The 15,188-nt window shown below is 39.9% G+C and overlaps 1 protein-coding gene across 6 annotated transcripts in view; it reads right to left on the bottom strand.

The window, feature by feature from the left end:
* LOC117818814 (coiled-coil domain-containing protein 158-like) overlaps positions 1–15,188 on the bottom strand; it is a 23,395-nt gene extending 8,207 nt beyond the window's left edge. The window contains exons 1-24 of one of the 6 annotated variants that reach the window (XM_034691905.1): positions 15,051–15,188; positions 13,905–14,057; positions 13,731–13,800; positions 12,319–12,467; positions 11,860–12,047; positions 11,650–11,759; positions 11,250–11,571; positions 11,113–11,168; positions 10,258–10,368; positions 10,075–10,156; positions 9,667–9,768; positions 7,310–7,525; positions 6,955–7,191; positions 6,660–6,828; positions 5,889–6,041; positions 5,434–5,546; positions 4,768–4,926; positions 4,333–4,425; positions 3,984–4,100; positions 3,446–3,603; positions 3,138–3,197; positions 2,853–2,920; positions 2,396–2,563; positions 1,886–2,003 (exon numbers count right to left, since the gene is read on the bottom strand). In XM_034691905.1, coding sequence (XP_034547796.1) covers positions 2,442–2,563; positions 2,853–2,920; positions 3,138–3,197; positions 3,446–3,603; positions 3,984–4,100; positions 4,333–4,425; positions 4,768–4,926; positions 5,434–5,546; positions 5,889–6,041; positions 6,660–6,828; positions 6,955–7,191; positions 7,310–7,525; positions 9,667–9,768; positions 10,075–10,156; positions 10,258–10,368; positions 11,113–11,168; positions 11,250–11,571; positions 11,650–11,759; positions 11,860–12,047; positions 12,319–12,467; positions 13,731–13,800; positions 13,905–14,046 — 2,997 coding nt within the window. In that variant the 5' untranslated portion in view covers positions 14,047–14,057; positions 15,051–15,188 and the 3' untranslated portion in view covers positions 1,886–2,003; positions 2,396–2,441. Of the gene's footprint in view, positions 1–1,885; positions 2,004–2,395; positions 2,564–2,852; positions 2,921–3,137; positions 3,198–3,445; positions 3,604–3,983; positions 4,101–4,332; positions 4,426–4,767; positions 4,927–5,433; positions 5,547–5,888; positions 6,042–6,659; positions 6,829–6,954; positions 7,192–7,309; positions 7,526–9,666; positions 9,787–10,074; positions 10,157–10,257; positions 10,369–11,112; positions 11,169–11,249; positions 11,572–11,649; positions 11,760–11,859; positions 12,048–12,318; positions 12,468–13,730; positions 13,801–13,904; positions 14,058–15,050 lie in introns of those variants that run through there. The other 5 variants (XM_034691901.1, XM_034691902.1, XM_034691903.1 and 2 more) reach the window with 5 other exon arrangements.

The following is a 15,188-nucleotide window of genomic DNA, read 5'->3' as shown; positions in this document are numbered from 1 at the left end:
AGAAGTTTACATACACTGTATAAAAAGACACATAATTGTTTTTGTTTCACTGTCTGACATTAAATTAGACTAAAGTTTCTTGTTATAGGTCAGTTAAGATTACCAAAATTATTTCTATTTGCTAAATTTCAGAATAATGAGAGAGAGAATTTATTAAAGGTATTAGTATTACTTTCTTCAAAGTCAAAAGTTTACATACACTAAGATTACTGTGCCTTTAAACAGTTTGGGAAAGCCGGGAAGATGATTTCATGGCTCTGGAAGCTTTTGATAGGTTAATTGACAACTATTGAGTTAATTGGAGGCACACCTGTGGATGTATTTTAAAGGCACAACTCAAACACACTGCTTCCTTGTGAGACATCATGGGAAAATCAAAATAAATCAGCCAAGATATCAGGAAGAGAATTGTCAACCTCCACAACTCTGGTTCATCCTTGGGTACAATTTCCAGCTGCCTGAAGGTGCCACGTTCATCTGTACAAACAATTATACGCAAGTATAAACACCATGGGAATGTCCAGGTATCATACCGCTCAGGAAGGACACAGCTTCTGTGTCCCAGAGATTAACTTTTATTGGTGCGAAATGTGTGAATCAACCCCAGAACAAAAGCAGAAGACCTTGTGAAGATGCTGGCTGAAGCTGGTGAGAAAGTGTCATTGTCCACGGTCAAACAAGTCCTGCACCGACGTGGGCTGAAAGGCTACTCAGCAAGGAAGAAGCCATTACTCAGAAAGCAACATAAAAAGGCCAGATTACAGTTTGCAAATGCACACAGGGACAAAGACCTTCTTTTTTGGAGACATGTCCTGTGGTCTGATGAAAGGAAAACTGAACTGTTTGGCCATAATGACCATCGATACATTTGGAGGAAAAAGGGGGAAGCTTGCAAACCTGAGAACACCATCCCAACTGCGAAGTATGGGGGTGTCAGCATCATGTTGTGGGGGTATTTTGCTGCAGGAGGGACTGGTGCTCTTCACAAAATAGATGGCATCATGAAGAAAGAACATTATGTGGAAATATTGAAGCAACATCCCAAGACATGAGCCAGAAAGTTAAAGCTTGGGCGCAAATGGGTCTTCCAAATGGACAATGACCCTAAGCATACTGCCACATTAATAACAAAGTGGCTTAAGGACAACAGAGTCAATGCTTTGGAGTGGCCATCACAAAGCCCTGATCTCAATCCCAGAGAAAATCTGTAGGCAGATCTAAAAAGCCATGTGCGAGCAAGACGGCCTACAAACCTGATTCAGTTACAACAGTTCTGTCAGGAGGAAGGGGACAAAATTCCAGCAAACTGTTGTGAGAGGCTTGGAGAAGGTTACCCAAAATGTTTGACCCAAGTAATACAGTTTAAAGGCAATGCAACCAAATACTGGAAATGTATGTAAACTTTTGACTTTGAAGAAAATAATACTAAAATGTCTAATAAATGATCTCTCTCATTATTCTATCATTTAGCAAATAGAAATAATTTTGGTAATCCTAAAAGACCGGAAATAAGAAAAGTTTAGTCTAATTTGATGTCAGACAGTGAGAGAAAAAAAGAGTATGTGTCTTTTTATACAGTGTATGTAAACTTCTGGTTTCAACTGTATCTAGAGGAGGAGGGGTTTCAATAGACCAGGGTATGGGTCCACCACCTTAGTATGCAGGAAATGTTCTTCACAATCACACTGTTAAAAAAAGGGACTAAGTAAAAGCAAAAAAGGGAACATAGATGACTCAGAGTGAGTCAGGCTTTACTGTTAGTGTAAATGATGCATACATATGATAGGACAGATAAAGATGTTACATTATTGTTAAACACATCTCAGTCTTTAAATCATGCTGGATAAACTGAGTGGATTTCTGATCAATGAAACGTCATACGCAGTAATATTTTAAACATTTATTTAAAATAAATTACAGAAATACACCTGATTGTTGGTTTTTATAAAACAATTGTTTGACAACTTCATCTGGGGAGCCTTTTAAAAATAAAAAATGTAGCCCTGAAAGACAAAAAAGGAAAGACATCAGTCGATAAGATACACAAAACTTTATGGAAACAAGGATAAAAGTTGCATCAATGCATCCTGCAGACACTACCAGCTTATTTCACAATTATATTTGGGGCAGCCATACCATTGGTGATATGATCAATATCAATAAATTGAAACTGCTTGTCTGTCTAAAGTGTATGTGTGTGATTTTTGAGTGAATATTACTCAGATGACTCTCTCAATTGACATCTTAAAGGAAAACCCACCGACAACTCAGTCCATTCAAACACAGACCTACAACTAAGATCCTTGTTCATGTGTGATGTTTCTGTTTAATTATTCTTACACACTGGTGTTAGACTATTTTAACAAAGGGCTGTGAATATACGTGAACAACTTACTGATAAGAGGAGCCAGCCTCAGGTCTGTTGTGTCTTGTTGTGTTGGTCACTGGTGGCTGTTTGGGTCAGAGGTCAGGAGAGAGTGGACGGGTGACCTCCGGCCCAGTGAGAGGAGCTGTGAGGAGGAACTGTACTTCCCCGCAGCAGCTGGACTTGAAATACCACAGCCTTGAGTCATAATGTAAGTGTCAGAGAAATATAGCCAACGACAAAGATTCACAATTTGATGTAATTGGTGTTCTGGTGTATGTTAACCTTGTATATTTACTCATTTAAAATGTCTGCTCTTAAATAAACCATTAAAAAAGGTAATTTTTTGTCATCTGACTTTTTTGCTCAATAAAATTATTGTTAAATCTTGGATGATATAAGGCAGGTAACCCTCCTTTTATAAAATGGGTAACAGGAAACTTAAATATATCTGGGAAAAGGAAAGTTCTTTGTTGTGAACACTCACTTTCACGGAAGGATTTGTAGTTGACTGTTTTTCCGTTCTGCTCAGCCGTCTTCAGAACATGTGGCTCACTGTGTGGAGAAAGTGTTGCCGAAAGCACAAGACATCCATTACATGACATTACAAGACTTTAGCACTTAGCCTCTGGCGCATTGCATGTTGCATGAGGGGTAAAAAGGGTCACGTGGGACGGTGGTGTGATTATGTCAGTGCCTCAAGAAATGCAAGTCACGTTCAAAGGATGCAAACAAAAACAACAGCTTCGGGGGGTTGGGGTTAACTTCCTACCTGCCGCAGGTTTTTCTTCTTAGTCTTGAAGAAGCTCTCACTGCTTTGTCCTTGTCACTTCTGCAGGATGCAGGGAAATATCAAAATATACAATTAAACATTACTCAAGATCATAACATCACGAGTTACAAGGTTGTGTATTTAGAATTTCCCAGTAAAAGCAGTTAAAATATTAAGGTGGATGCTCATGTAGAGAAAACTCCCCCTTCAAGTGGTTTCCTGCTCTAATGGTAGCATCACATGATCTTCAGATGTGACCTAAGCTAGCCTAAGAACCAAGTTAATCCCTGCAGTGTGTGGGAACGTACGATGTGGTCGTGTGCTCTTTCTCCGGTGCGGACCTCCTCCTGAGGAAGCTGCTGCGGGTGGCGGTGTGTTCTGTGTGTGGTCTGTGGTTCTCTGAAATCACCCCTCGCAGATCTTTGACGAGAGACCTGAACTCCCTGACGGGGATCTCTTTCTGCTGCTTTGAGGAGGAGGAGGAGAGACAGAGACAATGTCAGTGCATGCTGTGGTGATATTAGCCTGTATCAAAATAGCCCGACCAGAGAATGCAGGAAATCATTTGTGACAGTGAGCTTTTTTTTTATTATTAATTATTATTATGTGTAAGCACCAACCACACAAGACAAACAAAACAGTACGTTGCTACTGTTGTGAAATGATTAACAGTCAGGTTTCTCTTCTTGCCACAGGAATGTAGTGATGAGCATGTTTTTGATTTGAAGGCGCAGCAGATGTGCTGAGCTCAGGTCTGGGCAGCCAAATAAACAATGGTTCACACATGTGGTTTATTGGCTCGGGCTGTAGGAGATAGACGGAGTTATACAGAAATGCTGACTTTACCGTTATGTGAGTGTTGAAGGCTTGCTGGGAAGAGGGTGGAGCAGTGAGTGCAGATGAGGACGGGGAGTCCGGGTCAGATGGAGGTACATTTGCTATAAAGTTTTGACCTTGTAGCTCCTGAGGATGAGATAAAATTGATAACAGCTCACAGTTCTCTTTAGAAATAAAAGCCATAGATTAAGTCTGATCAGATAGACACATTGCTATCAGACATGCACGAGAAAGCAGCCCTACAGCACTTTGTGTACTGTACATCAAATGTGTTTATATATCTACCCATGTAAAGTGTTTGTTGGATGAACCTTTACCCCCACTCACAAAACAACTCTCTGTATGTTATCAGTTCTACCTTCAGGTCCAGGGTGTGTTGGATTTTGAGTCGGATAAAGTCCTGCTCCTGCAGCTGGATGAAGTCTTGACAGTCTGCAAAGCTCTCTGACATCTGACATTAAAAAAACACAGAAAAAAAAAACAAAGAGAACAAGACAGATAAGATTTTTTCAAACCAAATATATGTAAAGATAATTTCTTTTTCATGTTTTAGGGGGAGTTGGTAACTATTTAGGGAGGGAGTGGCGTCAAAAACTTGTAGAGATTTCACATTAAATCTCTGGATGAAAAAGTTATTCGAACAACATTTTTTAATGATGTCTCTGGTGTTGTCTGTTTTGACTTAAAACCCTCAAAACATTTCAGTCCATCATCACCTTATCCAGGCTGCTCTTAACACCAGATGTTATTTGGCAATAAATAAGGACCAGAAAAAGGTGTAAATGGGCCTCACCTTGTGAAGGATTGCCTCCAGCCTGCCAATCCGTTCCCTCAGCTGTTTGTCATTTGAGTGAAGGGCCTCTAGTTCACTGCGGAGTTGTCTCTTCTCCTCTCTAATGAATGTAAGCTCCTGGAGCTGCTGCTGGTGCTGGAGGCTCTGTTGGCGCTTCTCCTGGATGGAACGCAGAGAGGATGGTGTTGATATGTGAAAATGCATGTGAGAATATTTTTGTTTTCAGGGCTGGTGCAGGTAGGAAATGTACTTTTTGCAATGTGGGAAATTGTCTTTGTTTGCTTAAACATATGAATCATTGAAGTAGCTTGAAGATAATTACAATTGAATTAGTCTATTACTTAAGTGCAAATCAGAAATTCTGTAAATTATAGATTATAAGTACGACTTCAGCAAAGAGTTGGATGAGGTAGTGGCCATGTTTGATTTCGTATATGTTATTTTGTAGTTGCAGAAGTCTGTATATGCTAAATACTGAGCAAAGTAGCCTCTGTAGAAAAACTTGAAATGTCTAAGAGAAAAGGGGATAATAAGTAGAAGTCCTAGAAGCAGCAGCCTGAGGTTTAACTCCCTCCCTCAGCCCCTTGAAATACAAGAAATACAGTAACTGGTTACGACATGCTAAACATACTATGCCAAACATGAAAGATCTACAGCTTTTTGTACCTGATGCAGCTTCTCAATTGTCTCCTCTGAATGTTGGATTTTGCTCTGCAGAGAGTCAAACTGCTCTCTCCTGACTGTGATCTTCCTCTGCATCTCCATGGCTACTTGGAGGCCTGCAGCAGAGAGATGAACCCAAGAGTCAAAGAGACCAACAGACAGAAAGAGGGCAGGAAGGTGATCAGGTGAGAGAGATCATCATGCTCATAATATATCAACAGGATAAACCCCCGAACTGTCTCATATCATTGACAGATGGTTGTACAGATTACATCTCAAAGACTGGAATGTAGCAGAGGAGGATTATTTTTAAGCAGGACTTGATGGGTTATTTAGAATTCAAAGTAAGTCACTGTTATCTGTTCCCTTTTCCACACATTGCACATAGATCAGAAGAATTCCCCCAGATATTTCTTTGTACATGAAATCTTTTAATTAAATCCTGCTATGGATCTAACCGTGTCCATCAGCTCCTTCCAGGGTTCTCAGGGTGCTCCTGACCTGGTCAAGCTCCTTATGGGTGTTCCTTAGCTGACTCTGAAGCTTCAGCGCCACACCCTCGTGCTCCTCACTCTTACAGATGTGGAGCTGTTGCAGCTGCTGGTGCTCCTCTGAAATCATGCCCAAATAAACACATACATTACAACCTGCAGCAAGAAACACACACTTAGATACACACACACACACTACAATAGAAGGGCTTGGTTGACTGTGAAAACATACTGAACATGGTTCTTTGTTTTCCCAACTCAGCAGGACAAAAAGATCATTTGGTTTGGCATAGAACCGTGAGAGCTGAACTCTCTCTAGGAACAGCCCCGTGTCACCCCTGGTGAATGAAAGGACCTGGTTGCATGAACATCACTAAGCTCAGAGTCCTTGAGTTCACTGAGGATGAAAGATTTCATTGAAGACCAGATGGCTCAATTTATCATGTGTTTTTTAAGAAACTCAGAAGGACTAAGAAAGAATATCAAAGTCTTTTCATGTTTTAAATAATAAAGTTTGTTCTTTCCTGTTCGTTCTGCACAAATTTATTTTTATTGAATTATTGGATATCCACTAAGACACAATCTGTTTAAGTTCGAATGAGGTTATTTTTGTTGGATCTCAGTGTTAATGTTACCAATCAGACATAGAAATAAAATTCAGTCATTATTAAATGACAAACAGAGTTTGTACCAATGTTGTATATTTGGTTCTTGGGTTCTGGGCAAAGCTCAACTCACCAGTGAGGGTGAGGAACTGCATGTGCTGGACTTCCAGCTGGGAAGTGAGCTGCTGTTTCTTTAGAGTTTCCTCCTGAACTCGCTGTCTTTGTTCTTCCACTGAGACCTGTAGTCGCCGTCTCTCCTGATCAGCAGCAGCCAGGTCTAACTTATTCTGCTCTAATTCTGCCTAAACAGGAAGGAGGTGAGACAAAGAGCAAGAGTTAGTGATTACTTAAGCATGTAATGTAAGGTGGATAAATTTCCTTCTGTGATGTAATCATGTTTGAATGAAGTGCTGTGCCTCGCTCCTGACCCTGCGCTGCTCCATCTCCTGCTTGTGTTGGTTCAGCTGGTTGCTAAGAAGGCTGTTCTCTTGGTGAAGGTTGTTGATGGCCCGGCTGTGCTGCACTGACATCTGGATGCTACTTTCCATCTCTAACCTCAAATCGTCAAGCATCCTCTCACGGTCATCCAGCTGCAGCCTCAGGGTCTGTTCTTCCGCCTGCAGGATCTGGCACTGTCTCTGAGCCACATCGAGCCTGACAAGATACTTGAAAAATCGTTTTATTTCATTAAAACTGGCATTTAGTTACACACAGGGTTACAGATAATCTAAATGGCATGTTTCATAAGATCTTGAAAGTATGATCTCATCTGTGGTTTAATACCTGCTGGGATTCTTGCTGCCTGTGCTGGAGTTCCTTGGTTTTCTCCCTCAGGAGTTCCTGGGATTTCCTCCCCTCCTGAGCCCTCTGCTCCAGCAGGGCCTCTAGGCAGGATTTTTCCTCCCCACCTCTCCTAAGCTGCTCCCTGGCTGCCTCCAGCTGTCCTCTCAGGACCTTCACCTCCTCCTGGAGCTCACACTGCTGCTGATCACCGCACCTCTAGAGGATAAAGCAGGCAGCACAGTGGGATGATTATATTCACATGGACCACTAAATAATAAACATATGAAACATAGTCTGCATCAAGAGTGAGAAACTAGCTCTGTATTTCATCTTCTATTATTCTTGGATGGATGGCATTGGGTTTAAGTAAGTCTAAATGAACAGGTACACCTGGTTCTACACGCTCACATGGAAATTGAGACAAAGTAGTGAGCTAAGGGGTCAATTCAGACTTTAGAACAAAACTTAAACTAAAAGCAAAACTTAAAGTTACACAGATTGATTGATCAACAGGTGACAAGAGCTTCTATTTGATTTAAACTGATTAGTATGTGTTTATTGGAAATGTGCAGATCCTCATTTGCCTGCAGTACCAACAAGGTATGAGAACAGAACTAATTGCATATTTCATGTCATAGTGTAAACCTAGGTCATGGAAGCATCAGGTTATAAACTGGTGAAAGGCTGTATCTGGACTTGTAGGATTTTAAAGGTTGTAGAGGGCTAAAGTTTCATCATGCTAATGTATTTAATTGATTATTTTAACAACTTAACAACATTTTCAGATTTCCCAAGGTCTGCCACTAAAAAGTTTTGACTCAGTTTAATTCAGATACCTGCCACCATTGTGAGACAATAGCATAAGCTAAATTTAAAATAACCAGTTATTCACATACGATTAAAAAACTTAAACTAAGTGGATTTATATAATAAATTATATTTATGTTATGGAAAGGATCACTTTCTGTTTACAACTTCAGAAGGATGTATTTATTAAACTCTGGACCAAGTGGACTAACCATGTAAAACCCCTGCAAACAGATTTTGTGGACGATACCATTCAAGGACCTGGTGATGCTGTCTTATCTTAGCTAATTACATGTTTGTTTGTTTTTCTGTGTGTGATTTTCTGTCACTTATCTCTCCCTGAAATGTTTCTGGCTCACTCTAGTGTTTACGTATCGTCTCCCCCAGGTTGTATTTAGTTCTAATAATCTTTAAAAACGGAGGACTGCAGAGGAAATGAACATTATTCCCCCTTTTATATGTCAATGCTCTGTATAACAAACTGCTGTCCAATAACAAAAATAAAGAATAAAAAAAAAAATTAAACTAAAAACGACTTTAATGAATGTACTATTCTATATGTATACAAAGGTATACACACACATACACATACTAATACATTAACACATACTTTTACAATTGGTTGGCAGACATCCGTCTGCGTCTCTTAAAGATGAAATGCATCAGTGTTTTAACTTTGTACTGAAGATACTAAATATTATTAGTATTGAATTGATAATAACATCTAACTGATGGATTGTTACACATCTGGTAACTACAAAAACGTTCTTTCTCCTTATGTAACCACTGTGTTTTTAAAAGAGGTTAAAAAAAAGAGCAAGAGGACTGAAAAAATGTTTTTTTTTCTTTACTTTTTTACTTTATAACGTCATAGGTTATGTTCAAGTACTCAATAAAAGGTAAGCAATGTAAGGCACATGGCCTGATTACTGTTAATATTCACAGAGCACAGTGATACTGTACTACTGTAATCCTCTGCCTCATTAAACTACACACACACTTTTCTTCCGTTGATTCTCCATACAACATAACAGCATCACAGGAAGATGAACCAGACCTCAAACCTTAACATAACCTGCCCATGAACCCTGTCCTTGACCTGGTGTGTTAGAGCATCATGAACACACCACAGGTCATAATGGGTAAAGTGTAAGAAGTCAAGCGACAGCATCTGTCATGTAAATATCTTGACCGAGCCAAAATAAGCCACACAGAGATACCCCAGCTGATAATAATTCAAAGTGGACAGGCTGTTTAGTCTGTCAGTGTACCAGAGTGACTAACAGGAGCCTCCACCTGAGCCAGGCAATCCTCTTTGACTCCCACCTGTGTCTTAAGCTGTTTGACCAGCAGATTACACATCTCCGGTTATTAACACTTCAACATAATCATCTGGCTACACAAACCTTAAGCAAACATCTAAACTGGACTGTCTAAAGTTAGCCTCCACTTTTACTGTAACCACACATCCACACTGTGAGAGGACTTTTGGTAGACTGACCAAGACACACACAAATACAGGTTTTTCACAGAACAGTTTGCTGTAGCACCTGAAGTTGGCAGATTTGGGACTGAAGCTCCTCTGCTTGTAGTAAAGATCTCTCTCTCTCTCTTTGGGCATCCACCAGCTGGGACTGAGCCTGAACGAGCTGCTGTTCCAGACAACACACCTACAAATATCATAAATTACATTCACAAAGCCAAAATAAAATCTGCTTTTGATTCTTGCATGGAAGATATCGAGACAGTAGTTTACTTCACATTGTTTTCTACATTCATAATCAGGGTTAGAATTAAAGGCCGGCACAATCCTGGTAGGCTCACTTGGCAGCTCATGTGTTACTCAACCTCCTTGGTTTTCAGATCTCAACATCAGGTTAAGCGACTACATATTGATTTTTAGCAGCAACATAGTGACATTGCTTTTAGTATTCCTTCTAATGCACACTCTTCCTCACCTTATCTTTATGGCTGCAGATGGCAGACTCAAGGTCACAGACCTGACACTGGTGCAGTGATGTCTGTCTCTCTGCAAGCCCCCTGAATAAAGAGATTTCAAATACATTTAACAGACAAACATTTCTCCAGAGATTGAACATCGTCTGATTTTTTAATATGCGGCAGACAACACACAGACTCACTTTAACATCTCCAGTTTGACACTCAAACTGATGCTGTCGTGTTTTGACGAGCTCAGTTTGTCAGTCAACAGCACCATCTCCTGGCCAAGACCTGCAATCAGGTCTTCAATTCTATAGGAGAGCAACATGAAGTGATTAAACATCTTGGATATGGAAGACATATTCTTTTATAATTACTGCAATTTGTTCTGTTTTCATGATATGCAGAGGAGGATGGCAAATGTAATTGAACGGTAGTAAGGTATGAAGTTGGCTGGAGAGTGCTGCTGCTCCTGATCTTGGTCAGGACACTTGTAAAAGAGATTTTTTAATCTTGATGAGACTTTCCTGGTTAAAAATAAATAATACAAATAAATGTTTTTTCTCTACATTGACTGACAGGGGCTAAATGTCTACATAACACTGGGATACTGGGTTACACATCTTCAAATCCCCTTTAGAAAAAATGAACTCAAACACTTCATGAGTTATATGTTACATAATATGCAATTAATTATATGGTACAAATTATAAATAAGGAGCTAACATCCTTTTAACATGCATACAAATTAACCTGATGATCTTTTCTTTATTACCACACATGGTTTATATTTAGATATCATAATACTGAAAAAAACACTTTGAATGTTCTATGGTAGCATTTTAAATCCATGATTTATCCCACCAACAGTCAAACACCTTTCTAATTAATAGTGCTGCCACGAACAGAAGAGAAAATCTGTAAATCCTGAGACTTTTTACAGGGAAATTGGCCGAAGCTATTTTCCAATTTATAAAAAATAGTGGTCCACTTATTTTGTAGTAACCAACTTGACTTTTAATTCAACTAATTGCTGTAGCTCCCCAACAAATTACCTTTCTTTTGGCTTATTTGCTCCTCTGCTTTCTTCACTCCCCAGATGTTCTTGTGTCTTCCATAAAAAAATAAAATATATCAGATATAAAGGGAGGGAAAGTTGAAATGTATTGAAAATGATCAGTAACTGACTTACCAAAAATGGTCTCTCCTGTAGCTTGTTTGTTACGTTGTTTAAATATTCGGTTAAATCGGCAGCCTGGTTCAGTTGACTTGAAACAAAGGCTGTGTCAGGACTTTTGATGGTATCTTGTCCCCTTTGTTTATCATTAGATAATATTGCATCGTACATCTCCTTTACATTTCTTTCCAGTGTTGCTACTTTCTCGTTAAGGGCCAGCGTCTCTTCCTCCGTCTCCTGCAGCTTCTGGTCCCCCGCCCTCTTGATCTTTTGCAGCTCCTCCAGCATGTGGAGCATCTTTTCCATCTGAAACACATGTGTCCTCGAGTCCTTCAATCTACAAATGAAAACATCTGTGGGTCAAGGGGATTTTGAACACTTTCTTTATAGAGGAAAATTTCATCAGTGTGTTTACCTGAGGTCAGACTGTACGTCCCTCTCCAACTGGACTCTATGTAATTTAGTCTGCAGGTTCACAACGGCTTTGTCCACACTGAACGTCTCTTGTTTGGGGGGATCAGGAGTCTGCAAGGGTAAAATAGTACATGACTAAGACAGAAATATCAATTCAGTCATTCAGACTACATGAAACTAAAAATATGAATGTGTCAAGTGAAAGCAGAACCTTGTTGAGCTGCAAGTCAGACAGCTGTTGCAAACAGTCATCTATTACATTTTCAAACACTTCTTCTCTTGGAGAACAGATATCTCTTTGGGCTCCAGTTTGGCTTAAACTACCCAGACCACAGACCAGAGGCTGAGTCACTGCCTGCTGGTGGGTTGAAGGAATAGAGGAATCCCCAGGTGAGTCATCTGTCAGAAGAGGACATAAACAATCTGTGAGTATTTATTATGAATATTATGAGGGACATCCTGCTGACACATCTGTGCTCTTAATTCCAGTATCACATGGATAACTGTTACAAAACTTCAGCCTTACCACTCTGGTTGGATCTCTGCCATTGAATCACAAGGTAGGTGTTACAAAGAGTGATATGAGCTGGCCTTTAGTTGACAAATTATTTATAAATCGTTCTGGCTGCTGTTACATAAATAAATGTTGGATGAAGCTGCTTGTACTCACGGACATTAAAGCTGTGGTTGTGGTATCTTTGTCCAGGTGAGCTGTGGATGCCATATGTGCATCCAAATCTCTCCAAAGTAACTTTGGTTGCATATTCCACCTCCTCCTGAAGCCTCTGGGTTTCCTTGGTGCGCCTATCGAGTTCTTCACTGTAAAGAAAGGTGGTGGTAACAGAGCAAGAATCATAGTGGTGAGACAGCAATGTGGAACAGCCTTCTTTTCAATATTTTAAAAATGTCAAGAGGAATGTTAGAGTTCGGATCAGGGGTTACAGTGTAAATAAAGAGAAGTGAAAGGTTATTAAGAAGAAAGTTATTAACCTTTCAAAAGGTTAAACAAAATACAACAATCCTTCCCAATTAAAAAACAGACCAAACAGACTAAAAAGCATTCCTCTTTTTAGCTGCTTACACTGCTCAATAATGGATGCAAACACATTGTTAAACCTTAGTTTTTATTTCTGTAACTACAAACTTTTAATTTCTTTTAACAAACTGAGTTTTAATGTAATTTTGTATCTAAATTTACTTTCTTTCTTTCTTGATCTTAGATTTTAAAATATTTTATGTTTTCATGTTTATGTTTGTTTCATGTCACATTTTAAATTGGATATTTTCTGACAAGGTATGGCGTTATGGAATGAACCTGATATTGGATCTACAATTAAATGTTGGGCATACGGGCACCCTGCGGGGGTGTCAAGGGGTCTGAGCCAGCTTCGGGCTGCGACTCGACACAGAAAAGATTCAATGTGTGAGTCTTAATCCTTGGGAAGAAGTTCTGAGATGAATCGAATAATTTAAGGGTTCATTTCGGTGAAGACAAGGCCAGTTGTGATTCTGTGTCCGACGGGACAGTAAGACTCTGCAAGTTACGGACTCCAGAGCAGCGAAGGGGGCTGATCATTTATAATAATGCGTCCAAATTTAAATAAATAACAAGACCCAACACTAATTACTATGTACGTTAATTTACATAAGTACACAGAGAGAGAGAGAGAGAGAGAGAGAGAGAGAGAGAGAGAGAGAGAGAGAGAGAGAGAGAGAGAGAGAGAGAGAGAGAGAGAGAGAGAGAGAGAGAGAGAGTAGATCAAACATAATGGCCGCATATAAAATTTGAATATTTAATGTTTTATTGTTAATTTTAATGTAAAGTGTTTGCTGTATGTTTTTGTTGATTGTTACTGTTCTGGTTTTTGTTTTTAACTCTGTAAAGCACTTTGAATTGCTCTTTGTATGAATGGTGCTTTATGAATAAACTTGCTTTGCCTTGCCTTGCCTTTGGTCTGTGTGGAATAGTGGCATTTTGTTTTATATTCAAAAAGTTATGTGCAACAGTCCTGCAGCAATGGAATTTTGCTAATAATTTGTGATGTTTATTTCTTTAACAACAGAGTCAATGGATCAAGATACCTCAATTCGTCCAGTGTAAGGGTGTGAAATCTTTGCTGAGGGCAGGCATCATGGGTCCCTGTAAAGAGAGCTGAACAAATGATTTGAGTAACTAATACGTCAATAAAGCTGGGTGTAAAAAAATTTCGACCAGCAAACAAGAGCTGTGCTCTCCTGTAGTTTACTGTTACTAACCAGATGCTCCTGTTGATGCTGGAGTTTGTTTTGACTGGCTCAACAGAGACTCCACTTGTAAAACACTGGCACCATTGTTTTTAAAAAGCCCAAAACTTTGGAGTGCAGGTGGCTGAAACTCCGCTGATATATCTGGCTCCATTCCTGTTCACACTGAACACAGCAGACAAGAAATACTCAGATGATACTGCAATTGTCGCGTGTATCTAGAACGGACAGGAATCTGAATACAAGGATCTGAAAAAAGCCTTCAGCGACTGGAGTCACAAAAACTGCCTCCTACTGAACTCCTCAAAGACAAAGGAAATGATAGTAGATTTCCAAAGATCCAGGCTCTGCCATCATTTAATTAACATTTGAGGGGTGGACATCGAGGTGGTGCCAACCTACAATTATCTAGGTGTTCACCTGGACAACAAGTTGTACTGGTCCCTTAACACAGATGCACTCTACAGGAAGGGGCAGAGCCGCCTCTTTTTCCTTAAGGAGGCTCAGATCCTTAGACATCTGCAGAAAGATGCTGCAGATGTTTTATCAGACTGTGGTGGCAAGTGTGTCATTCTATGCTGCAGTCTGCTGGGGAAGCAGTATAAAACACAAGGATGCAAGGTGACTGGACAAACTAGTGAAAAGAGCTGGCACTGTGATTGGAACCAGGTTGGACTCACTGGGGGCTGTGGTGGAGAGATGCACACAGAAGAAGCTAAATTACACAGATCATCCACTTCACAACTTCTTTGAGGACCAGATAAACAGCAGCAGTGGACGACTCATCTGTCTGCGCTGCAGGACTGAGAGATACAGAAAAGAATTCATCCCTGCAGCCATTAGGCTTCATAACTCTCTAGCCAATGGGAGATGAGCTGACAGACACGAATGAATTGTTTTATGTGATTTTTATCATTTTATCTGCCAGACACCTGAATTTCCCCCTTAGGGAATTAATAAAGTACATTCTATCTCTATTCTATATCTGATCACATTAGTGACCATTGAGGAGCTAACAAGCTAGCAGCTAGCTTGTGGTTTGTCGTTAAACGCGTAGTTCCATCACCATGGAAACAGCATCCAGCGCTTGTCCTTGTACACGTAACGACGAGCTAACAACAATATGATTTGATCACAGTTATCATAGAGAAGACTTACTGACTGTGTTGATAACGGTGTGGACTGATTCAGGTGTTTGCTGAAGTTAAACTGGTGAAGAAATGACAGCAACAGTAACGTTAGCGCCAACAGTTTTAAACTTCCGCCTTCGTATGACGTCAGACCCACACACCTCGC

Source organism: Notolabrus celidotus, chromosome 9, assembly GCF_009762535.1.
Source record: "Notolabrus celidotus isolate fNotCel1 chromosome 9, fNotCel1.pri, whole genome shotgun sequence".
NCBI classification, from domain to species: Eukaryota; Metazoa; Chordata; class Actinopteri; order Labriformes; family Labridae; genus Notolabrus; species Notolabrus celidotus.
This window is presented reverse-complemented; position numbering and strand designations above follow the sequence as displayed.